This window comes from Passer domesticus, chromosome 3 (assembly GCF_036417665.1).
Source record: "Passer domesticus isolate bPasDom1 chromosome 3, bPasDom1.hap1, whole genome shotgun sequence".
NCBI lineage: Eukaryota > Metazoa > Chordata > Aves > Passeriformes > Passeridae > Passer > Passer domesticus.
In genome coordinates this window covers 110150270-110171546 of record NC_087476.1, presented here as the reverse complement: position 1 = coordinate 110171546, position 21277 = coordinate 110150270, and the positions used below count along the sequence as shown (strand labels likewise).

The 21277-nt window shown below is 43.3% G+C and overlaps 2 protein-coding genes and 1 long non-coding RNA gene across 11 annotated transcripts in view; 2 read left to right on the top strand and 1 right to left on the bottom strand.

Annotated features, from left to right (window-relative positions):
* Positions 1-3420, top strand: part of MAP4K3 (mitogen-activated protein kinase kinase kinase kinase 3) — a 65505-nt gene extending 62085 nt beyond the window's left edge. For all 5 annotated transcript variants that reach the window (XM_064415095.1, XM_064415094.1, XM_064415093.1 and 2 more), the window contains one exon: positions 2017-3420. In XM_064415095.1, coding sequence (XP_064271165.1) covers positions 2017-2104 — 88 coding nt within the window. In that variant the 3' untranslated portion in view covers positions 2105-3420. The remainder of the gene's footprint in view (positions 1-2016) is intronic.
* Positions 3060-6332, bottom strand: LOC135297487 (uncharacterized). The gene is made up of 3 exons (XR_010359474.1): positions 6270-6332; positions 5609-5804; positions 3060-5479 (listed from the first exon to the last, which is right to left on the bottom strand). It is a non-coding gene; the product is annotated as an uncharacterized LOC135297487 (long non-coding RNA).
* Positions 6333-6607: 275 nt separating this feature from the next.
* The window catches only part of SOS1 (SOS Ras/Rac guanine nucleotide exchange factor 1), a 43226-nt gene continuing 28556 nt past the window's right edge, over positions 6608-21277 (top strand). For 2 of the 5 annotated variants that reach the window (XM_064415084.1, XM_064415080.1), the window contains exons 1-6: positions 6608-6795; positions 15507-15632; positions 17814-17945; positions 18490-18654; positions 20042-20251; positions 20688-20831. In XM_064415084.1, the coding sequence (XP_064271154.1) occupies positions 6709-6795; positions 15507-15632; positions 17814-17945; positions 18490-18654; positions 20042-20251; positions 20688-20831 (864 nt within the window). In that variant the 5' untranslated portion in view covers positions 6608-6708. The other 3 variants (XM_064415082.1, XM_064415083.1, XM_064415081.1) reach the window with 3 other exon arrangements.

Sequence of the window (21277 nt, the reverse complement as noted above, 5' to 3'; positions counted from 1 at the left end):
AATAATGTGTGTTCTTCTTGTAAAAGTTTTTTCCATGTTTCTTGCAAATTCTTTTTTAGGCATCTTAGACATTCCTTTGTGTACATGTCTACCTTCCAGTTCTTCATTTTTACTTTTCTCTTTCTTAAATTTAAAATAATTAAAAACCTCCAGAAGTACTTAGCCATGCAAGAAGCTTTTACTTGGCTGCAGTCACAATCTCCAGGAGTGTTTTCTTTTTTTTTGTATTGTAATTCTTTTGTTTAACTTGGTGAAATCTTTACTTTCAGATGTTCTTCAGCAATAGCTCATCAAAATCTGCTTCTAGATTTGGAAATAAGTGCAAAAAGTACTTAAAAAATTTAAATATCTCACTTTCACCCCAGAAAGGAAATCTACCAGTTCTTCTCCCAACATGACGGTTCAGGTCTTGTAGGAGCTCTTGATAGCTCCCAATGTAGCTGTTCTTTGGCATCTACTTTTGGGACCTGTCTGAGTGACCCAAGTGCTGTTTTAGGAGTGTCCCTGACTTCCTCAACTTTCTCTGCCCTGGTGTTGAACTTTGTACTTCTGTAAGAGCCACAGAAGCAGCAACTGTTTTGTCTTCAGGGGAGTGCATGCTGACATGACAGTTTCACCAGTAATGAATTCACAAGAACTGCAAAAATAGGCTTTAACTTTTCTTTTGAGAATTGCCTGTGTCTTACCCTGCTTGCAGTAAACCCACATGGAATTTTAGAATGACATTGCAAAAAATTGCCTTGTAAAAATGTCCTCTTCCCCAAATATGGTCCCATCTATTTCTGGCTTGCTCTGATAGTTTTCAAGTCTAAGAAAAAGTCTAAGAACTTAGAGAGTTCGCTCTGCAACAAACACTAATTCCAGTTTCTTCATATACCCTTTTCCTTGCAGCTCTGTCCTGTTTTGTGCTTGAGTATGAAGCATTTTTCCAGTAACAGGAGTCCTTTCCTAGACAGTTCATAGGAGCTGATGTTCTGAGAATCAAAAACCTTGATGTCAGTGTAATAAAAGCTTGTGTGTTGCTTTCTCCTCATGGACAGGCAATTGCCTCATTGCATGAGGTGTCATTCTCTTTGTGGAGCACGTTGAGTAGAGGTCAGGTTTTTTTCAGGTTTTTTAGTCTTGGAGCCAGCACACTTTCCTGTCTGAATCCACAAGAGGGATTTGAGTTTCCCACTATCTGCCTTCACTTCAGGATGTTTGTGGAGAAGTCAGTCATGAATGTCCTGGTCTGTTTAGCAGTTTTAGCAGTTCTTGCCTGATGAAAAAATTTTAAATAGTTTGTGAAACAAAATTGTGATGGCTGATTTCTCTTCTTTGAAGAGAAAGGTCTGGTCTAGGACTTCCCTTATGATCTTTGCAGTTGCGGGCCCATGTAACCCTGTCTCTTGTCTCCAGTGATAGCCAAAAGTGGGTGGCAAGAAAGAGAAAACTCTTCACATAGTACTCCTTTCCTTGAGGATTCTCTTTGCCTGCAAATTTTGGTCTCTGCAACTTTCAGAGCTGAAGGAAGTTTCTGTGGGTTAGGTTACACAGGCTCAGAGATTAACTAGAGGTGTTCACAGAAGAATCAGCTTTGTTCATCTGTGATTCCTGTGGCTAGAAGCAGAAAAACAGCTCTCAGAACTGGAGCCTGATGAATGGGTTCGCTTTGCAAAGCTCTGGGAAAGCACAAGTTCAGTAGGGGAGTGATGGACCCATTTCAGAAGCCCTCACTAAAGGATGAGAGGCAATAGGGATGCATTGCAGCAAGGGATAAACATGATTGGTGAGGATGGTTCAGCACTGTAGCAGGAGCCCAGAGAGGCTGTGGGAGATCCTTGGAGACCTTGTCTGGGTAAGACTGTGAGCTTGCTTTGAGGTTGGCATTGGTTTGAGAGCTTTTGGACTAAAGGCATCCAGGGAAAGAGAAATAACGACCAGTCAGATGGATCCTAGGAAAGAATATTTAAACTCAGAGGTTGTTTTTAAATGAAGGATCACTTGACATTGTGACTTTTTTAATTTCCATTTTAGGGTCGTGGTGCTGGAGAGCAGGCCGACGGACAACCCGACAGCCAACAGCAATTTGTATATCCTGGCAGGCCATGAGAACAGCTACTGAGAGCAGCACGTGGCAGGCAGCTCACTGTGAGGAGAACACTCCTGCTGCAGCAGCACTCGTGACTGGCTGGAATTGCACAAAAGCTGCAGTAACCCCACTTCAGTTACTTTATAATTTATTGTGGCATGAGGGGAAGACGAAAATTGTTTGTGGTATGGACACAGAAGCATTATGATACCACAGAAGTGCTTAATTTACTGTTATGTAATCTTTGTACATATGCAGTATTTTTCAGTGAAACTTCTTGCTGAAGCCCTACACTGACTTTCTGTAGATAGAGGTCCTCCTGTTAAGTACAAGTGTCTTACCTGTACAGATGTAAAAGTCACTGAGGATGCAGAAATTAAATCGGGGTACTATTATAAGGACGTCTCATGTGTTTATTATAAAGTGGGATTCTAGCAACAAATATAGTACATTTAGCAACACTATTGTATTTTATTATATGTAATTTACTAATACAAATAAATATTAACTTTTAGAAATTGTAACCAAGGCTGTAATCGGATTACAATCTTGTTTTAATTTCAATACAACACACTGGTGTTCATGTTTGCACAATGTATTGAGATGTGATGTATTTAGTCACAAAGGTAAGCTGTGACTTTGTGGATATGACTTGGGCTTCAAAGTTCCTTTTTTTTGTTTATTTGGGTAGATTCCTTTGTGAACCAAACCAGTTAAACACCTGTATTTTTATATTTAATTAAAACTTTCCTTATGATTACTTCTCTATGCTTGAAAACAATACCTTATGGATGGGTGTCAGTCCCAGACTAGTGGTACCTGGCTGTAATTCTGCAATAGTTGTTTGAATTATTAGTGTATACAATGATAAAAAATAGTTATTACTGTTTGTCTTACTAAATAGTTTCATATCATGATGAAAAGGAGCAACATTCCACATTGTGGAAATGGCTCAGAGATGTTGCCATTTTGACCTTTTTTTTTGGCCTTATAACCATTTTCACTTTTCTTGATTTTAGGATGTTAACACATGGCCAAAATTTAGTTACTACCTCATTGAAACAACACGATGGTTACTACGCATCACGGGAACTTAGTTTTGATCAGAAGTATTTTTGACTGCTATTTTCCAATGGAGTGTGTAAATGCCAAGTTTTAAGCAAAATGCACACATTTGACTCCTTTTTTTGTATATGTTCTTTATATTTTATTGTGATAATATACACTAAAACCAAACTAAATTAAAAGTGATTTATGGCCTGCGTTATTGTTGTGATGGGTAATGCTTTGAAATATGTTCCCTAATGTACATAATGTAAAATAAATTTTTTTAACATGTTGTTGTACAATTAGATTATCACCTGCACTGATTTTCCACATAAGATTAAAATGGAACATACTGAGTTTTCAATTCTGCTATTAAATGGTTGTGCCAAACACAGAAGCTGGGCGTCTCTGAATGTATGAACAGAGGTTGCTGGAGCTCCACTCAGTTTGGGTTGGCATCAATACCCTTCTGGCCTTTGGGCAGTGGACATGTAGATTTCAGCTAAGTCTTTCTAAATTACACCTTTTGTGGTTTTGTCCCTCCATTTCCTGCTGTTCCATCTCTGTTGATTGCAACACTGATTTATTCAGCAGGTTTATTTTTCTGCCTGTGGGCCTCGAGCTCACTGCCTCTGCCAGCCCCATCGTGGCTGTTCCTTGTCCTGAGCCTCTGCTCATCCTGTGGGGGAAGAGGTGGTGGCACAAGCCTCGCTGCTGAACTCTCAGAAAAGCTGAGAAGTTGTGTGTGCTTCACAGCGCCCTTGTGAAATCCCCAAGGGCAATTTCCATCCTGTCCCCTGTGGGCTGTTCCTCACTTGGACATGCAGAAAGTCACTCACATTTAGCAAAGTGCCCTGCAGCTGACGTGCTATGAACGTGCTTCCTCCTGGGGGGGTCCTGTAGCAGCTGGGGCCAGGTTCCTCAAGCCACTGCTGAATTATAGGCACCAGAGGCTGAGGGCTGTTGGTTTTTACTCTGCTTGGGCATTTTTGGTACGAGCATGCACGCAGGGATGCAGCTGGAAGGGCTAAAGATAATGAGGAGAGAGCATGTGGGAAGAAGGGAGCGTTGTGCTAGGGCAGGCTTGTTTCCAGTCTGTTGGTAGAATCAGAACAGCTTTGCTCTTCCCATGCTGCTCTCCAGCCTCAAAGGTAAGAAGTGAGGAATTCCTGCTTTTTTGAGGAATTGTCCTGTTGCAGGATTTGGGGTTTGTGCCACAAAACTGCCTTTTCCACATCTCAAGCTGCTTGCCTGCTCTGCTGACAGCCTGGGTGTCTGGTAAACCAAAAGGTCTCCTTGGCTAGACCTGAAGCTGCCTTGAACTAAAGTTCTCCAGAGCCATGCCTGGTAGGAGCTTGTGACTGGAATCCTGGTGTAGGATTGGGATCAGTGTGTGGCTGACTGATGGGAGCCCAGTCAGGGCCAGGAAACCCCATCACAGGTACCATGAGGTTCCAGCAAGGCCTCTGCCATGGGTGGTGGACACAGCTCCTCCAGCCATCTCTGTGCTTCCCTTTTCCTCCTCCTAGTCCCTTCCATGCTTGCTCCTAGCAATTGGAAGGAGCTGCTGGCAGGCAGGAGGGTTGATTTGACCACAGGATCAGGCATTCACCAGCTGGCAGCCAAATCTGACCAGTGCTTTGGCCCAAACTGAGCCTCCTTACAGGGAATGAAGAAAGCAGTGCCATTGTGTGTGTTACAGAAGTGCTCCTGGAAGCTGGGATCACAGGGCAATGAACACTGCTTTTATCTTTTTCTTTCCCATCTCTCCGTGCAGTGCTGCCTGCCTGTGTCAGAAACTGGATCTGGTGGCACAAAAAAAGGGGGTTCAGATTCAAATTGTGCATCCCACAGCCCTTACCTGACAGCAAGGGCTGTGCAAGGTGAGGCACGCTGCTGGCTGCCTGCAGCTCTGCCACGGGGAGCCTGCAGTGGGGCTGGGGCAGCCCAGCAGTGCTGTGAGCACTGGGGGGGTGGCTGTCCCCAGGCAGGGCACATTTCTTACACCCCACAGGGTTCAGCTCTGGCAATAGCCCTGCTGGGTTTTGAAGGATTGCAAGGGAAAATAGCTGGTAAAAATAGGGAGCGTGCCCAAGCCTCTTGCTTCCCTCCAAGGAAGCACACCTAAAGTACAGGAAGGTCATCTATGAGTGGTGTGGAAGAAGCTGTAGAAATCTGTCTGGGGAGGGAGACACCAGTTCCTTTAGGACGTGTGGATACATCTCATCAGGTGCCATGGGTTTGTGCACCTCCAGGTGCTTTGGACAGCCTTGAATCCCATCTTCTCCAGCAGGTGATTCCTCAGTCCCCCAGGCCCTGTTTTTCCCTTCTGCAGCTCGGGCAGTGTGGCTGGAGCACATCCTGGTGGAGAAAGAGACAAAAAAGTAATTGAGCACCTCAGCCTTTGCCCCATCCCAGCTAATCACGTCTCCCCCTTACTTCCAGAGAGGATCCTCATTTTTCCTGGTGTTCCTTTTATCACCCACACACCTGCAGAAGCTTTTCCTCTTGTCCTTGATGTCCCTGGCCATGTCTAACTCTCTCGGAGCTTTATCTCCTCTATCCCTGGCTGCCCGGACAACTTCTCTGTATTCCTGCCAGGCTTCAGCTCCTGCTTCCACCCTCCACAGCCTCCTTTAGTGTCTGAGCCTGTCCAAGAGCTCCTTGTCTATCCACACAAGGCCTCCTGGAATATTTGTCCAATTTCTTGTCTCAGCTGAATCCATTCCTGCATGTCCTGCACCGATCCATTCCCCAGTATCCCGCACCGATCCATTCCCAGTGTCCAGCCCGATCCATCCCGTGTATCCCAGCCCGATCCATCCCCAGTGTCCCAGCCCGATCCATCCCGTGTGTCCCACACCGATCCATCCCGTGTGTCCCAGCCCGATCCATCCCCAGTGTCCCAGCCCGATCCATCCCCAGTGTCCCAGGCCGATCCATCCCGTGTGTCCCACACCGATCCATTCCCAGTGTCCCAGCCCGATCCATCCCCAGTATCCCAGCCCGATCCATCCCCGTGTATCCCTCACCGATCCATCCCCAGTATCCCTCACCGATCCATTCCTAGTGTCCCAGCCCGATCCATCCCCGTGTATCCCTCACCGATCCATCCCGTGTGTCCCACACCGATCCATTCCCAGTTCCTCACCTCCGGCCCCCGCCGTTCCCAGGGATCGCCATTCGCCCTCCCGCCGCCAGGGGGCGCGCGCGGCCGGCCCGCCCCCCTAACGTCACTTCCGCCAGGAAGGCCGCGGCCGCGCGTGGCGGGGCGCAGGCGCGCGGGGGGCCCCCCGCTGGGCGCCGCCGCTCCGCGCATGCGCCGCGGCCGCCGACGGAGCGGGCGAGGACGGGACCGGGGAGGCGGCGGCGCTCGCGCTCCGACCCCGCCCCTCGCGGCCCGCGCGCGACCCCCGTCCCGCCGCGCGCCCCCCCTGCCGCCCCCGCGAGCCGGGGCGGGGAATGCGGCAGCCGCCGCCCCCCCCCGCCGCTGCGGGCCTGCCGCCCCCGCCGGCGGCGGGGGAGCGCCGCGGCTCCCGCTGAGCGCCGCCGGCCCTCCCGCGCGGCTCCCGGCCCGCCCCGGCGGCACCATGCAGGCGCAGCCGCTGCTCTACGAGTTCTTCAGCGAGGAGAACGCGCCCAAGTGGCGGGGGCTGCTGGTGCCCGCCCTCAAGAAGGTGAGGGGCGGCCGGGTGCCGGCGGCCCGGCCGCGGGGTCGGGCTGGGCGCCGGGCGGGCCGCGGGGCTCCCCGCGCTCCGGGAGCGGCTCCGGGGCCGCCGGGGGTCGGCGGGCGCCTCGGAGCGCGCCCCGGCGCGGAGGGGCTCGCCGCCGGCCCGGGGCGATGCTCGGACGGACGGAGCCGTGTCGGTGAAAGCCGCGCCATGGACACGCGAGCCCCGTCCCCCTCGGCCGCGGGGACGCAAGCGGTGCTGCTGCGGGTCTCTGCTGGTCTCCCTTGGTGACACGACCGGGAATAGGGGGGGATTGTTATGAGGAGCTCCCGAGAGAATTTTTGTTAATTAGTGTTCGTGTCTAATGGCTTTTAGTTAACCTTCTCGTAGTTTAAATACCTTTTTGCTGAGAAGGCTTAATCAGGACAAACTAGCAAGTCTTGCTCCCTCAGGACGGTGAGGCTTGTGCCTGTGGCATGGAAAGAATTTATTCGGAAGAGAGGAAAAAATTGTGAGGGCTCCTCTTCTATCCTGATCCCAGAAAGTAGAAGGCTTAAGAAACAAGTTTTCTGACACTGTTACCTGAACTGGCTTCAGATTGCAGAACTTCACGTGATTTAGTCCTGCACGGCAACACTGTCTGAGTTACTGTCTAGTTACAGCGATTAACTGCAGCTTTTGCCTGAAAAGCTCCTTCCTTGGGCTGGTTGAGCGGTCTCAGGCGCTGCAGTTGTACCCATGCAGTATTTCTTCCTAATTTCCCCTTGCAGTGTACTGCCTCTCTTTCTCTGGGCATGCTCTTTGAGGTCTCCAGCGTTGTGTGGCTTTGTCCAGTTCTTGGAAGTCTTTTTGCTTGTCTCATCCGTAGCACGTGCTGTTAATGTCTTATCCCTGGATAGCTGCTTCCTTGAAACTTCAGCACTAACCACACGGCTCTCTTGTGGTGCTTGTGAGCACTTGGACACCCATCCAGCTGAAGCCTGCTTGGAAACCGGAGCTACCCAAGGTCCCAACCACAGAGAGCTTGTTCCTCTGGAGGATGGTTTATTCCATGGTGCAGCAAATGTTTGTGAGATTTGGAAGGAGTCTCAGTGCTGACAGCTGGAGTACACAGAGTGAGGACTCAAAGCAAGCAAGCATTAAAACTTTGGGATAACTTGTGACATATGAAGAACCAGATTTGTTCCTAGTGGACAAGCCATTCGTGAAGTCACCCTGCTTTAAAGATGCTTCCTGAAGGAGTTGGATGAATTCTGCAGTGGGAAAAGGAGTTCTGGAATCTGAGGAGAAGGCCAACGAGGACAAGCTACCGAGGATGATGAGCTGGCCCTGCAAGGTATCGTTGTCTTGGTTTTGTCTGCTCTGTTTCTCTTTGTGGGCAGAGGGGTGACAGGAGGCAGGTGGAGTTAGATCTGAAGGCTTCACTCTGAAACTTGTAACTGTCTGGCAGGTGTTGGCTCTTTTGACCTCAGCTTTTCATGAGATCACCACCTGTTTCTTACCTTCTCTGGGGCTGTTGTTGCCTACTACTGCTGTTTTTGTAAAGATGGAAATAAATAATCTGTCCAGATTGTCACCAGCTTTACTGAGGACCCAAGTACTTGAGTTACAAGAAAACTAAATGGCAGATGAAAATTTTAAATCATTATCTTACTGCCTTTTTCATTAATGGACAGACCATACTGTGTATTTTCCTAACGTGACAGAGGTACAGATAGTTTTGAGTAGGGTGTTTTGCCCTGATAAAGGCCCCTAAAGTAGTGAACCTGTCACGAGTGGCAGGTAAACCATGAACTTGCCTTGAGGGGTCAGTTGTCTGCCATGGTTCACAAGGCAGGTGCAGCACTGCAGCAGTGCAGTCAGTGACCCCGCGGGTGGCTCACACAGACCTGAGGTGCACTGCAGGCCAGCACGTGGGACTGCTAAAGGGGAGAGGGTGGCAGCATTTCCCGGTGGGGTCAAAGGGCAGGACTGTCCTGGAGGGAGCCTGGTGCCTTGTGACTTTGCTGAATTGCCAGAGCATTGCTGTCTCAGTAGGAGTCAGATTTTTGGAAGGTCACGTATGCCCCATTGTTGCAAGAGGAGAACCTTTCCTTCACTTCTCCCTTGGCTGATCAGGTGCTGATACTCATTCTAAGGTAGTGACAGCAGCTGAACCCCACCTGAAGCCAGGTGGTTGTAGAGGCAGAATTGTGATATTTCCTGCAGAGCTGGAACTTAGACTTAACCATTTGTGGAGACCTGTGTGGAATTAATAGGTCCATTGAGGAGAGTGGCATTTAAGTAAGAGCACATATACCAGGATGGAGTGTTTGCAGCTCTCAGGGAAAGCTGCCACACGTGGACTGAATCATTAAAATGCCATTGCCCTTTTGTAACTGTGAGTTGGCTTCTAATGCAGTGCTCAAACTACAGCCTCGGGATTGCTTTCTTAAAAAAATGGGTGTTGTTGAATCATGGCAAATAGCTTTCTTTTTCCCAGTGGATTATTTTGATTCTATTTTTTATCAAGCAGCAAACCCAATAATATAGAGTAAGAATAAATCTCTTCCTACATCAGGCAATTCTTAGAGGAGACCATGCCTTGTGTTTCATGAGACATGAACCTTAGCAATAGAGCTGCATTTGCTTTGAACAGCTGCATTTGCAGAGAGCAGCTCTTGTACCACTGAGACCATAATGTAATCCCTTTTCTTCTCATTCTTCTTCAGATGCTGTCAAGATAGACTCCAGTGCACTCAATTAGGAAGAAAATGATGTCAACTGAGATTCTTCTCTGCCTGGTCACAGTTATTTTGAAGCTGCAAAAGAGGAGTGTTGCAGGGAGCTTTGTTTGCTGGCGAAAGGCAGTAATCATGGTGATGAGGTACAAGAAAAGGAAGAAAGAATAACAACAGGTGTCTGAAATTGAAGTTGCAAGGATGGACAGAAGGTGAGATGCTGTGAGATGCTGAAGATGAAGGATTCAAGATGTTTGGAGCACCAGAGGTCTCGGGTACCTGGAGACAGAGACACACAGCTTTTAATGCACCTGGGAAAACAGACTCAGGAATTACACCTGCCATGTGATGCCTCTTCCAGCACTGGTGTTCCTCTGCTAGTGAATTTACACACTTTATTCTGGTCATAACCTTTTGGATAGTTTTCCTTGCACATCATTCCTTATGACTTCATCTTGTGAGTATAACTTTTTTCATGGAGTCAGAATTTCTCTGCACGTGTATGAAGCACTTGTTCCTGATCCCTTGGTTTTGCAGTATGAAGCATGTCATCCTTACTGATGGATACCTTAAGCCATTTGATGATGGAGAAAAACAAAGTAGTGTTCTACTCTTTGCATACCCCAAATTGTTTTGAAGTTGAGCAGTTAACCAGGGGTGCTGCTGGAATTTGTTGTGGTCAGAATGATTGGACTGGTGCGGCTTGGCAGCTGATGGGATTTGCTTCCTCAGTTAAGGAAACTGTTCCTGACAGTGTGCTTCCAGGGACTCCATGTGTCATCTGGACCTCTCGTGGAGCAAAAGCCATGGAAAAAGCTGCTTCAGTCACTACAGAGTTCTCAGGAAGCTGCTGTTGGCAAAGATATTTCTACCTGATTTTTAATTACCTGGCTCTTCAAATTGGTGACAAGCCAGTTGCCACTTGCTACTTAGAATAGCACTTTTTACTCTTAGCATTGCTTCACACAAGATGTTGAGCTTTCTTAATTTCTGGTCACTTTGGATCATCTCTTCTTCTGGTGGCTGTGGAGGATAAATCTAAGAACCTCCTACAGCTGAAGTCTTCACTGCATGACTTTTTTCACCTGCTCAGTGGAGCAGTGTAATACTGCTGCCCTTTTGAGACTTCAGCAGAAATGTTCGGAAAAATCCGAGTCCTGCATCCTTGGTGAATTGTTGCTGAAGAGTGCATCCAAGACATTTGTATTTGATTTAGTTTCCTGTATTTTTAATTGATCAAGGTAACAAAACATGGTCAGGGTTACCAAATATCAGCAGAGATGTACAAGAATAGAAGAAAAAGCTTTTTAAGGAGTGCTGACTCTATAAGAACACTCATCCATGCAAGGTGTACATAAAGCACTTTGTCCTGGAGTGTTTGGTGGTAAGCTTGTCAGTGGTTTTTTAGTCATTGAGGGAAAATAAAGTAAGGATGTGTTGAGTAAAAATGAGCTACAGCATTAATGAAGACTTTCAAAGGTGCTGAATTGAAGAAAATTCTTGCCAGAATGATCTCATCTGTTGCCAAATTTGTTTCTATGATGGATTATTTCTACTAATAATCCATTTCCATATGTTTAGGAAATTTTCAGTTTAGAAAACTACTTACAGTCAGTAAAGTGTTACCTTCTCTGATAATGCTTTGGAGGGTGGCTTGGCATGTTGTCTCATTACAGAACTCCTTCCATGATTGGTATGATGTGGTAAATGCTTTTTTCCCTGTAGACCCTTTTTTACAAGTCCTTCAGCTGCCAGCAGGGCAGACTGGCAGCACAGCCCATGCTCAGCAGTGAAGTACAGTTGTTCTTTAGCAGGAGTTGTTTTTTGGTTCATAATGTGACTTCTTGCAGTACGGGGATAGTCTTGTCCAGTTATGAAAAAATTATCTGTAACCCGCAGTTGATGCTTCATTTTTATTTCAGTTTGATGCTTCATTTTTATTTCAGTTTGATGCTTCATTTTTATTTCAGTTTGTTATGTAGCTATATAATTATTTCCTTTAGAATTGTCTCCTTTAGAATTCCTTTAGAATTGTCTCCTTTTGTTATGCCATTTTCTGGAGCTCCTGCTGCTCCTGATGGGCTCAGGTCTGATAGTGTTTTCAGAAGCTGCAGGATTTGCCTGGTGTTTTCTGTACTTGACAGAACACCTGTGAACCTGATTGTGTTGATTGTTAATGATGATTTGGGAGCATAAAGCTGGTGTTTATGTAATGTGAGGTTGCCTTACAAGCAACCTGTTAGGCTTTTTCTCATGGCCACTGAGGAAGAGGTAACAGAAAACTGTTCCTGAGGATGTATCACTCAGATTGTTAAATTCACTGGGTCTTCCTTCCCTATCTATTATCAAACACCTCATTCTAGTGCAGAACAAGCTGTTGGGTGTTACTCTAGACTGGGGTTTGGGTCATCTTGTGACCAGCCTAGGAGTCGTTGTGTTGGACCTATTGGGGGACCAAGCCTCTGTCTAACCCTAATCTGTTAGATCTGCAGTCCTTTAAATGAAACATTTCTCAGGGTTTGGTTTAAAGTGCCTACTGCTCCCCACAAGGCTTGTGGGGGAATGTTTATATTCTAATTTATTATGCAGAGTTTGAAAAAAAATTGTTTGAGAAGATTTTATGCAAAATAAGCTGCTATAGGTTATTAAGTAAAGATCAGCTATATTTGTGTTATACATTAATCACTTTCTTCTTTGTTGTTGATTTCATTGACTTTTTCTGCCAGTTTAAATTTATGGCTGCCTAATTTTTAAGGTCTTGCTGCTCCTGATAGAAATTTTTTGCTTTTGTGGATTTTAAGGGAAGAGGACAAAAAAAGGCAGGGGGGAAAAAAAGCCAAGTGTTCATGTTGTAGAATTTTCTTTAAGTTTTATAATTTAGTTTTTTTTAAGCAGGCACTGTTTGTCTCTGCTGATGTTCTTAAGCAGATCCTGAAAAGCTGTTCAAGAAATGCTGGCTCTGCTTATCTTTAAATAAAGAAAACTCTGGCCATTTCTCTTTTGAGAATTAGGAAATATTGAGAAGATTGGATATTTCAAATAAGTGAATAGATGAGTTGAATGAAAACAGCCATGGTGGCAGGGATTTGTAGGTGATGTAGGTTGTATTTGCCCTTTGGAATTTATGGGGTATTTGAAGCTTCTTTTAAAAGTTTTTTAACTGCGTTTTTAGTAATTTGCCTTATCATAAGATAGACATTTTATTGTGTGCATAGGAGGGAAGGGAATGGTTCTGTCATTATTTAAGGGAGAGGTTAAATATTTAGATAAGAATCTGATCTAAACATCACAACACTTCAGAAGTTGTTAGTCTGTTTTTATCATGTGTTTTCCTAAGTGGGATTGAAGGATCTGGTGGGATTCAAGCCATACTCCCCCTTTTCAAGGGTGATAAGGCAGGGTGGCCCAGGTTTTTTAATTTAAAATCTGAGATTACTTTATGAGAAAGATGGAAACCCCCTGGTAATTCGATCTTCTCTTTTTTTTTTAAACTAATCATGTGATGGTTTATGCTAACAGATGTTCCCATTTCTTGTCTTTTACTAAATCTTGCATCTTACCCAGTCTTGCATCATGGCTTAGATAATGGACTTGGGACTTACACCGAGTACCCTCAAATAACACCCTGTTATTCTCAGTCTGAGCCTTTGGGTACTACAGTAGTGCAGATACTGAAATTACACATTTCTGTGAAAACTGTGCACCAAAGCGTGCTGTACTTTTCCTTGTTAGTCTGGTTGTTTTTCTTTTGTTCACTTGTATGACTTTGAACCCTAACTGATACTAAGTGTCACGTAGCAATGAAGGTTATTTACCATCTACTTAATATAGATAAGCTGTGCTGGCAAGCCAGTGGCAACTCATGATGTTTTCTTCTGCCAAGGTGGATGCTCTGTTAAAGTGGAGCTGGGCAGTGGCCTTTGAGAATGATGTTGTCACTGTCCCCAGACAGAAATGCTTAGGGAAATGAAACTTTTATCTCCTGAACTTGGAGTAGGTTATCATTGTTGACTCTGTTTTGGCTGACTGTGGATAATGTTTCAGGTTATGGCCTGATGTGGTATTTTTGTTTGTTTGCTCTTATTCTTATAGGCTGTGTGTCACAGACCAAAGGAGTTGTAATGAGGTGATTAAAGTCTGGTCTGTTTTCTAAGTAAAGGAGAAAACAGAGCTGCTCTTCATCACTCTGGTTCATCATGCTCTGTACTTTTAGAGTATTTTTGTTGAATTGGCTTGGTAATTTAACACTTCTTGAAATACAGAGTGCTGGAGTATAATATAGGGCCACTGTAATACAAATCTGTTCAGTTCTGCTTTAAAAAAAGGACACATTAAAGGCAGCATCTTCCAGACAGCTCAGATCAGCTCTGCTCTTTAAGAGAACACTTTGGCAAGTCTGTAATTTCTGGTGTTAGGGTGTTCCAAGCTGGTACAGTATTTCAGATGTCAGTGTTTGAATTGTAAATAATGTTTGGGACTGCCTGGCATGCTGTTATTCGTGTAGCTCCACAAACACACTCTAGCTGTGCATAGTAAAGTTCTTAGGAAAAGTGAAACTGTTAGCATAATCAAAATAGTCAAATGGAGAGAAGTTCTTCTGTTCTATTTTTGCCAGACTGCTTTTAAGTTTAAAAAGCAGTGACTTCTGGAGGTGTTTTTTAAGACCTGCTGAATAAGGGTGTGCAGTCTGCAAGAAGCCAAACGCGTGATCCAGCGTATTTGAATCCCAGCAGCAGTTAAGTGAGCACCAGGACTATGCCCAGACATGAAGCTTTCAGACTAATGAGTGCCTTAGCAGGCAGGTGGATTTCTGTTGGAGGCTGTTGTGTTTGAACTTCACAACATTTAGTTCTTGCTATAACTGCAAACAGGAATTAAGACTCAGGTGTGAAATTAAATAATTATGGCAGCATTATTTGAATGTAGACATTGGTTTAACATTTGGAGGAGGCAGATTGTTGGGTTTTGCTTCAGAGTTGTTAGGCTCTCATGTTAGTGATTGAGAGAACCGAAGGCATTTTGAGTTGTGTGCAGGGAACAGTAAAATGATGAAATTGGGGCTTGACAGATGCATTGCGAAAGTCAGCAGTCAGCTTCCCTGGCATAATATTTGCCATCGGTGTAGAACTGAGATTAAACTGCCTGTTTATGCTCTGAAGCACTGAGCTTTGTGTACCTGAAATTTTGGGTGGTTAAAACTTTGCTAATTTGTGAACTACAGAAGTGCAAAGGAAAAGTATACCTCAGGTGTCAGAAGTTACATGACTGTCTGGAAAAAAAATTGCATGAGCCAGGGGGATTGTTCCTTTTTGAATTTTCACCAGTAAGAAATTAGACACACTTATGACATACACATAAACATATTGGGACCAAATTTTCAAAATCTTTCAACTGCCACTTAATGCCAGGACAACACTCTGGCCTTTTTTGAAGTGTTTGGTTTTGTTTTGGTTTTTTTTTTTTACTAGAGGCTAACATTTAAAAAAAAATCACTATGGAAACAAACTTCTAAGTGAATCTTATGAATGCTTCCTGAGAGTGGATTCAATAATTTGAAATAATAAATGCTACTGAAGTAATTTTTTCTGTAGTGTGCTCTGTGAAAAATGTTATGTATTTTGTTGTCATGGATTGTGTCAAAGGGGAAAAACCCCCACTGCTGAAACCTCTTGCAAAAACAGTGGTTAAAGAGCTAGTGGAGAGAGATAAGTATATGCAAGGGCTTTAAAAGTTTTTTTAAACCACAGTTATTAATGAACCATTTTCTTGACATTAAATACAATTTATAGTGATTTGAGTACATGAAGCATTTGAGATTGGAACCCTCGCACCTGACAGAAATACCATTCATGTTTGTCTGATGGACCTTAACAAAGCTATGTTATTGTGTTTTTCTGGGCTGTTTGGCTTTGGTTTTCTCATCTTTTTTTTCTTGCAAGTAAAGCATGTGGTTTGGGGAAGAACAAAACTCAAATCTTGAATTCTTCTTTCTTTTAGGTTCAGGTGCAAGTCCATCCTAAGCTTTCCTCTACTGAAGATGCGTTGCAGTATGTGGAGGAGTTAATTCTTCAGTTGTTAAATATGTTGTGTCAAGCTCAACCAAGAAGTTTCCTGGATGTAGAGGTATAGAGAACACTTATTACAAACGTTTTTGCAAAAAATTTGAGCTATTACATGAAAGCTACTATATTAACCATTTCATAATGCAAAAAGGAAACCAGTAATTATGTATCTTTATGTAGCACAGCCTTCTGCATAAAGCCTGCTGAGTTCCCTAATAGCTCATTTTCCTATCAATTGAATTTATTGTTCAATGCACAGCAAAACTGTGTGCTGTATTACTTTTCAATAGATGGTGAGTGTAAGTTTTGTTTATAAAGCTGACTAGTTCCTTTCAAAAGACCTTTTTTTTTCCTCCAAGGATATTGTATGCAAACTACAGCTGCTTAGTCTGAGGCTCTGTGCTGCTTTCTCAGCATGGAATTTAGGCTGATATATCCCCTGCTGTCCCAGAAATTAAAACAAAAATACCAGTTTTTCAGAAAGAGTTTAGGAATGCTTCTTTCCTCTGTACAGAGACCTTGTCTCTTACCAGTTCCTCTTCAAAGGTCTACAGCTTCTGCTGCTCAGCAGAGCAGCTTAAAGTTTAAGAAGAGAGGTTGAGCCAAAGAGTTTTTCCATCTGAGAAACAAATTAGTGAAGCTGTATCATTTAAATTTGTAGGACCTGAATACCTTGGTAGAACGTGGTGCTTAACCATGATTTAAAGATTTGGTGCCAGGCTACAGAGTCTGTGTGCCTGTTGGTTTCCAGTGCTTGGCACCAGGGCCTGTGCCAAGTGACTTCCTCACGTTCTGAGGAAAGTGGACTAATGGCAAATAAAGGATCACTGACAAAAAACACTTAAAACTGTGGTTGTCTGAGAGCTCAAGTGTGATGAATTTCATCCTTCCTCTTCCCTTTTGAACACTGACACCTCCAGTGGTGTTCCAGTGTTCTCTTTAATGGCTGACCTGTTTTGCAACATCATTCTGGTCCGGCAGCTCAAGAGACAAGAGCTTTGGGGAAGGTTATTTAATGCTGTTTTAAACAACACTGACAAAAACGTCACAAAGTCGTCACAAAGTGTTGTATTTTAAGTCCTGTGGCTGTGAAAGCAGGAGAAATGGAAAAAGTAGAGATGATCAAACAACCACCATTTACCCCCATGCACAATGATGCTGTTTTTAATTATGTGGTCGAACACATTCCTTTTTCCCCTGGGACACCTTCATTGTTCAGTCAACAGACTAGGAGTGTGAGTTGGTATTAGATAGTGAATCAGACTTTTTTTTGGTAGGACCTCTGCTTTCCTTTTGCCAAAGTGTTATGAAGGAAAGAAAAAAGTTTGCACTTTGTAAAGTTGGGTATTACCTTTATAGAATAGTATTCTTTCACTTTTTTTGTTAGAAAGTTTTTGTTTGTGTACTTTTTCCTGTGCCAGCTCTCTGTAAGTGGTTATTAACTTTGTCTTCCTCATTTCATGGTTACTCAAACAGGAGCCATATTTACGTAAGTGAGCACTCGCAACTGAAACACTCAGTGGTAACTGTGGTCTGAAAAAATAAATGTAAAATTATGTGAGAAAATAGATTTCTGGCATCTGTGGATACTAGGGCTACAAAAAAGCATGGTGATGCTTTCAAACCTCCAGAGGCCTGTGTGTGAGCTCTAGCAGGAGGGTTGTTCAAAGCACGGGAGTGTGCAGGTGTCCTCAGGCACTGCTGGAAGGAGTAAATAAACTGGGTCATGTCTGGCCCACCTGTAGCCTGAAAACTGGTTTAGAATATGTGAGTGCTGTTCTCCTGTTATGTTCATTGTCCTCATCAGGGCAGTTTGCATGTGTTCAAATTGGACCATATGCTGATCAGTAAAGGCAAGACAAAAAGCCTGTTATCATTTAATTCAGTGACCATCCTGTGCAGGGAATGAAGTGTCAGGTATGCAGACATGTATTCAAATAAAGAGTTACCAAGCATGGCACAAGGGGAGCAAACTGTGCTTTCAGTTGCAGCTTAATTCTTAAATATTGAGCAGTAGATAATTCTCTGATAATGGTACCCTGAAACAGCCTTATGCATGTAGTGAGCAGCATGTACCAAAATGATAACATGTACACATCTTGTATAAGCTTTTATTGTTGAAATCCAAATATTAGCAACCATTTCTTTGTTAAGTAATAGAAAGCAGTTTGACAACACAGTTACATTGCAGAGATCATTCAGATGGTGCATTTACTCCTTGGTCATATTTTCTTGTCTAAAGGATCGTGTTCAAAAAAGTTTTCCCCATCCTATTGATAAGTGGGCAATAGCTGATGCCCAGTCTGCTATTGAGAAGAGGAAACGAAGGAATCCGTTATCTCTTCCGGTAGAAAAAATCCATCCCTTGTTAAAGGTAAGCAGTGATGGAATCTTGCTTTCAGAATGCAGTTACAGGTCAACCCCTTTGTTTCATGTAATGTCTGTGTGCTGCCTGAATTGTGAACTAAAGGAAGTAAGAATATCTGTGTTTGTTGCATAGTTGTAAGTGTTCTGGTTAATGGAATATACTTATTTCTGAGTTAAAAATCACTCCAGTCTCTCTTGGACAAACAAGGCCAAGAACCCATTGTATAAGTTTGATTGTGTTTCATTTTCCATGACTAAGAAAACACTCAAGAAACTCGTGGAAATAGCCCTAAATGTTTAAGTGAGGTTTTTGGGACAGTTGGTTGGCTCTTGTCGCTTCCACTTTTAATAGAGCAGCATCTCCAATGTCACTGTTTCTTCTCTAAGCCTACACACTCCTGTGCTTCTCTTCCTAAAATAGGCTGTAGATATGTGGTGAATCTTTATTGAGCAGGGTCTTAAGCTTACTGACTGGTTTGAGTTGTACTCTACAGTGTCTGTTTCAGCGTCTGAGTAACAGTGGAATGCTTTTTTGTTTCTTTCCTTTTCAGGAAGTTCTAGGCTACAAAATTGACCACCAAGTATCTGTTTACATAGTAGCAGTATTAGAATACATTTCTGCAGACATCTTAAAACTGGTTGGGAATTATGTGCGGAATATAAGACATTATGAGATTACAAAACAAGATATTAAAGTAGCAATGTGTGCTGATAAGGTAAGCCCAACTCTGGTTTGTCAGGTTAACAACTAAATCTGTAGGTAATTTGAGAGGACAGTGTCTTTTTCTTAGTGAGTACATGGAATAATATATCTTCTAAGAAGAAATTAGTGTCATAAAATATGGTTCCAGTAATGGAACAAAACTACCAGAAAGCTAATTGAGCTTATAAAGCTCTTGATTGTGCTTGTTAAATCTCTCTTTCTCTTGATTGTACCTGCCTAATGTCAGCAACATGTGAATACTTTAAAAATTACTGTGAAGCAGCACTAACTTTAGACTGTATTGCATGTAAAAAGTAGTGTTTCTGTGGGTCAAACAAAACCCCCATCTCCTTAGCATCTCAGCCCAGTTTTCCCTAGTAGAGTGACATGGGCCTGATGGCTACAGCCTGGAATCTCCTAGCAGTGTGCTAAAACTGTATCTGTGAAAGAAAGTTAGAAATGGTGGGGTCTCCTTGAATACTTGGATTATTCCATGTGATTTCCTACAGTAGTGATGTTGTAATGTCCCATTCCCCAGAATTGGGATTCTCATTTTAACTTGAGTTCTGCGTACAGTCACTGACTCTGACGCATGAATCACCTCCTGTTCTTAGAGTTTCAGAAGTCAGGCTTCATGCAACATGTCCTGCATTTTTCTGCTTCTAGAGAGTTGTTGTAATGACTCCTGCGTCACACAGCACATTTGGTGGAAGTGTCCAGTGATCCACTTTTCTTGAGAACTTTAAATTACTGATGGCTTGTGTTTGGTAAATCTTGCTTGGGTATGAATTGGGACCTCTGGTAGTCAGAGTGTTTAGAGTTCCTGTTGTCCGTGTAGTTCTGCACCAGAACTGTTTCTGAAGCTGCTGCCCTTCTTCAAGGGTTCATTTTAACAAGAGAGCTCAGCAGTTAAGGACAGAAACTGGACAGGCCAGTGTTCATTGCAGGTAGATCACAGGCTTCTGAGCATGATCATGTGTGTGTTCCTGAAAGCTGAAAAGCCAGAATACACGCAACTTTTATCTTCAGACAGTATCTTCAGAAACTTAGGTTGTGTACTGCTGATTCAGAGCAACAGAACACAGCTAAATGCTAATTGGTTTTGTGTATTTCACCTTTTAAATTTGTAATTGATTTTAGGACCATGTTCTTGGAGAGATGCCTGGATTGGTCTAAGTGACTGGGAGTCTTCAGAAATTGCCACTGCAAATAGTGACTTGCAAATTCATAGCAGTGGGTGTTGGTTTTCTAATGCTTACCTGATTGCAGAGTGATAATACAACGATCTTATTGCTTATCAGGCTGATTTCATGGCAATAATAGGCTGTCTTTATTGGTAACTTCATAGTCAATCTCAAGAAGGTTCTCATTTTGTGGATTTCCCTCTCTTTGCTGCCTAGGTATTAATGGATATGTTCCATCAAGATGTAGAAGATTTAAGTGCACTAACTTTATCTGATGAAGAACCCTCCACCTCAGGGGAGCAAACCTATTATGACCTAGTGAAGTCATTTATGGCAGAAGTTCGACAATACATAAGGGAACTGAACCTCATTATCAGAGTTTTTAGAGAGCCATATGCCTCCAACTCCAAACTGTTTTCATCTCATGTAAGTATTGTACAAACCACAAACAAAAGGCACCTGCTATCATATCTGTAAATATAGGTGGATACTTCCCAAACCTAACTGTTGTTGAGTTTAATGTATCAGTAGTAGAAAAAGCAGTTTTCTTGAGTTCTGATATGGAAATAGTAAAAGAGCACTTGCAGATTTTGTAGGACTGTGGAAGAAACCTTCCCATTTACTTATGTTCACTTACAGGCCTGTAATTTTAATATCATAATTGTCATGTTTCAATAATGTACATTTTATATATCTTTATATATTCATTATTTTTAAAATACATTTTATGATCTTGCATAAATCACAGAAAAAGTGTATTATAAAATTTCTGTAAAATCTTGTTCAATTTAAGGAAGTTCTTGACTTTTACATCAGAACAGAGTAGCTTTGCACATTTGACTTTTGTCTTGTTTTGTTGCAGGATGTGGAAAATATATTTAGTCGTATATCAGACATCCATGAGCTTAGTGTGAAGTTACTGGGTCATATAGAGGACACTGTTGAAATGACAGATGAAGGTAGTCCTCACCCACTAGTAGGCAGCTGTTTTGAAGATATGGCAGAGGTAAGAGAATGGTGTTGTGGGTTTTGATGGGGTTTTTTGCTATTCATATTTTAATACTTGCAATTAGATCTCTGTTCCAGCTGGCTTTCTTCAGTTTCAGACCTCTTCTTCCTGTGATGAAGGGACTGTCCATTTTTTAAAGTACTCTTATCTTTTTAGTTTCTAAATCTCAGCTTTTAGAGTGGCTGTTGAAAGTTCAGAGAGTGGAGCTGAAAAAAACTCAACACTGATGAGGAGGTTCCTTTAAAACTAGAAGCTGGTCAGCCTCTCCTCAGTGCCTGAGAAGATCAGCAAATCTTCCTGGACTTCACATCCAGCCATGTGAAGGACTAGAAGGTGGTTGGCAAAAGCCAGCACAGATTTCCAAAGGACAAACTGGAGCTGTCCAGCTGACTGCTTTCAGAGTGATGGCTGTGTCTGTGGACGAAGGGAAGGGCAGTTATTAT